Genomic DNA, 2,373 nt, shown 5'->3' with positions numbered 1-2,373 from the left:
ATGGAGACCGCCCCCTAGACACGCGCACATGCAGTCAGCCACCAATGGGTATCAATTATCCAAAAAAAGAACAGGGAGTTTAAGTTAGTAGTAATGACAACCGCCAGTTTTGAGGTCCACACTACCATGGTATCGTGGCGTGGGTTGCGTAAATGCATTTTTTCCATTCACCCTCGGGTGGTCCGGCAGCATGGTCCTGACGGTTAAGCGAGGGAAAATTTAAAAAAGTCAACCAGTACAGAATTATAAATGGGAAATTACGCCAAAGCGGAAACCTGAGCCTCCAGCGGCAAGACAGCATTGCGATAGCACTCACAAAACCCGGAAGAAGTATTAGTACTACGCATAAAGAACAACGTTTTCTGATAAAAATGAACGACAGGTACCAACCCGTGAGGTTAAGTGCCAAAGAACACGGCAAGGCGCCTCAAGATTTCCCTACCTTCCTTTGAAATGAAACCAACGCATCTATCTTAGAACACAAAGTATCTGAGCGTATAACCATCGACACAGAATAAATATGCCTTTTATAACACGCCACGCCAGTGTGTTACTCCTGATTTTAGTAACAGCAGCCAGAAATTCCGACGCAGCCGACAGTGCCGCATTAAATTTAGCTGAACTAACCACGGTGTGCTCCCTAATAAAAATGGCTAGCGGCGACGGCAGTGACCTGCTAACGGCTCAACTCGACACAGATGAAATCACCGCTATCAACGAAAGGAACTTTTCGTTAGCATATGACGATTGGACTAGGGCGTTTCCAACGGACGCAATCAAAAACAAGGACGACGCCAAAGGATGTCAAGACGAGCAAACAAAAGCGAACTGCCAGGCGCAGCGGCTCGCATGGCAAAAGATAGCGCATTCCCTAGCAAACAAAGACAAAAACAATGAGGATACAAAAATCTCAGCAATGCAAAAAGCGAGTAACGTAGGCCGGGCAAAAGCTTTAGCAGCAGCAGCTATAGAGGAAGAAGCGGCCTCACTGCAGGCCAGATTCGAGGCGGAAAATAAACCAGCACTGGCAGACCTAAAAACAAAAGTGCTAAACGATCTAAAAGAAGCAGCCTACGGCGCCGGAAAAACTGAAACTGTAGCAGCAAACAAATGCCCAGGGGCAAACGGCGGGAGCAGGGCCGCTGACCGTAAAGTAGCCACAGCAGGCAAGGCTCTTTGCATAGTTTCGGTCTGCCTGTGTGCAAAAAACACGGGTGGATACCCCAGCACCGATGTCTGCGGGACGACGCTAACACAGGATGTAACGTCTTGGAATGAAGCCGGCGTCAAAGCAGCGTATGGGTAACTTGAACCGCACTGCCTAAAGATGCCGCCGGTCAAGCTAACGGCGCCCAACATACGGAGTCTCCTAGCCCAGCTCAAAGGGCGGCGGCAACGGGAAAAGCGTAATCCTGGGAACGGCGGGCACCAACCACGACTGCCAAGCGGAAGCAAACACCGCTTGTGTAGACATGAGCGCATCAACTCTGCTGGAAACCGGAGGCACACCAACAAAGATCCAGTGGGAAGAGAAGCTATTAGAAGCAGCCAATAAACTGGACGCAGCATCAGAGGCAGCAACCGTCGTAAAGGTAATAAACACCAAGCTGAAAGCATTGCGCGCCGAAGCTGACAAACTTTACTCGCATTTAGCTTTAACCAAACCCCCCATAGCGTCACAAGAAATATTGACGCCAGCCAACAAGGACCAAGCGAACAAAATCAGCAAAGATTGTGAAGCAATAGTTATCCCCGAAGAATGCAGCCTAAAGTCAGAATGTGAATGGAATGATAAGGCTACAGAAGGAGAGAAAAAGTGCAAATTGAATACAACAAAAGTCGGACAAACGAAAACCCAAGCGGGAGAAACAAAAGGAAATGAACAAACAGCAACAGAAAAATGTACAGGCAAAGTGGAGGATGTTTGCAAGAAGGAAGCTGGTTGCAAATGGGAAGAAAACAAATGCAAAGATTCCAGTTTTCTCCCCAATAAGAAATTGGCTCCGAGTATGGCTTCTGCTTTTATGAGTTTGGTAGCACATTAGCATTCTAAGAATTTTTTATTAATTCAATAAAATTATAAAATTACTAAAATTACTAAAATTTATAATATTTTAACGCTTTTTTAAAACCTTTTAAGATAAAAAATCATAAATGTGATTCGAAAGTTGCCTATTGGCGTAATTTAGTATTGTAATAGGCTACGAAAAAACTAGTGCTACGTTTAAATTTGTTATTTTTGGTTATTGTGTTAATTTTATGCTTATTGTTTTGTTTATGATAGTAGCATTAATAATAATGAAAATAATAGGAAAGTGTTGTGGGTGTGTATATACAAATATTATAATAATAGTAATAATAATAATAATAATA

At 44.0% G+C, this 2,373-nt stretch overlaps 1 pseudogene across 1 annotated transcript; it reads left to right on the top strand.

The window, feature by feature from the left end:
• Positions 1 to 511: 511 nt before the first annotated feature.
• On the top strand, positions 512 to 2,033 carry TEOVI_000810300:pseudogene (annotated as a pseudogene). The gene is given in 2 exon segments: positions 512 to 1,390; positions 1,392 to 2,033. Coding segments are annotated over 2 exon segments (1,521 nt in total).
• The last annotated feature ends 340 nt before the right edge of the window (positions 2,034 to 2,373 follow it).

Source organism: Trypanosoma equiperdum, assembly GCF_001457755.1.
Source record: "Trypanosoma equiperdum strain OVI genome assembly, contig: ctg_1786, whole genome shotgun sequence".
NCBI classification, from domain to species: domain Eukaryota; phylum Euglenozoa; class Kinetoplastea; order Trypanosomatida; family Trypanosomatidae; genus Trypanosoma; species Trypanosoma equiperdum.
This window is presented reverse-complemented; position numbering and strand designations above follow the sequence as displayed.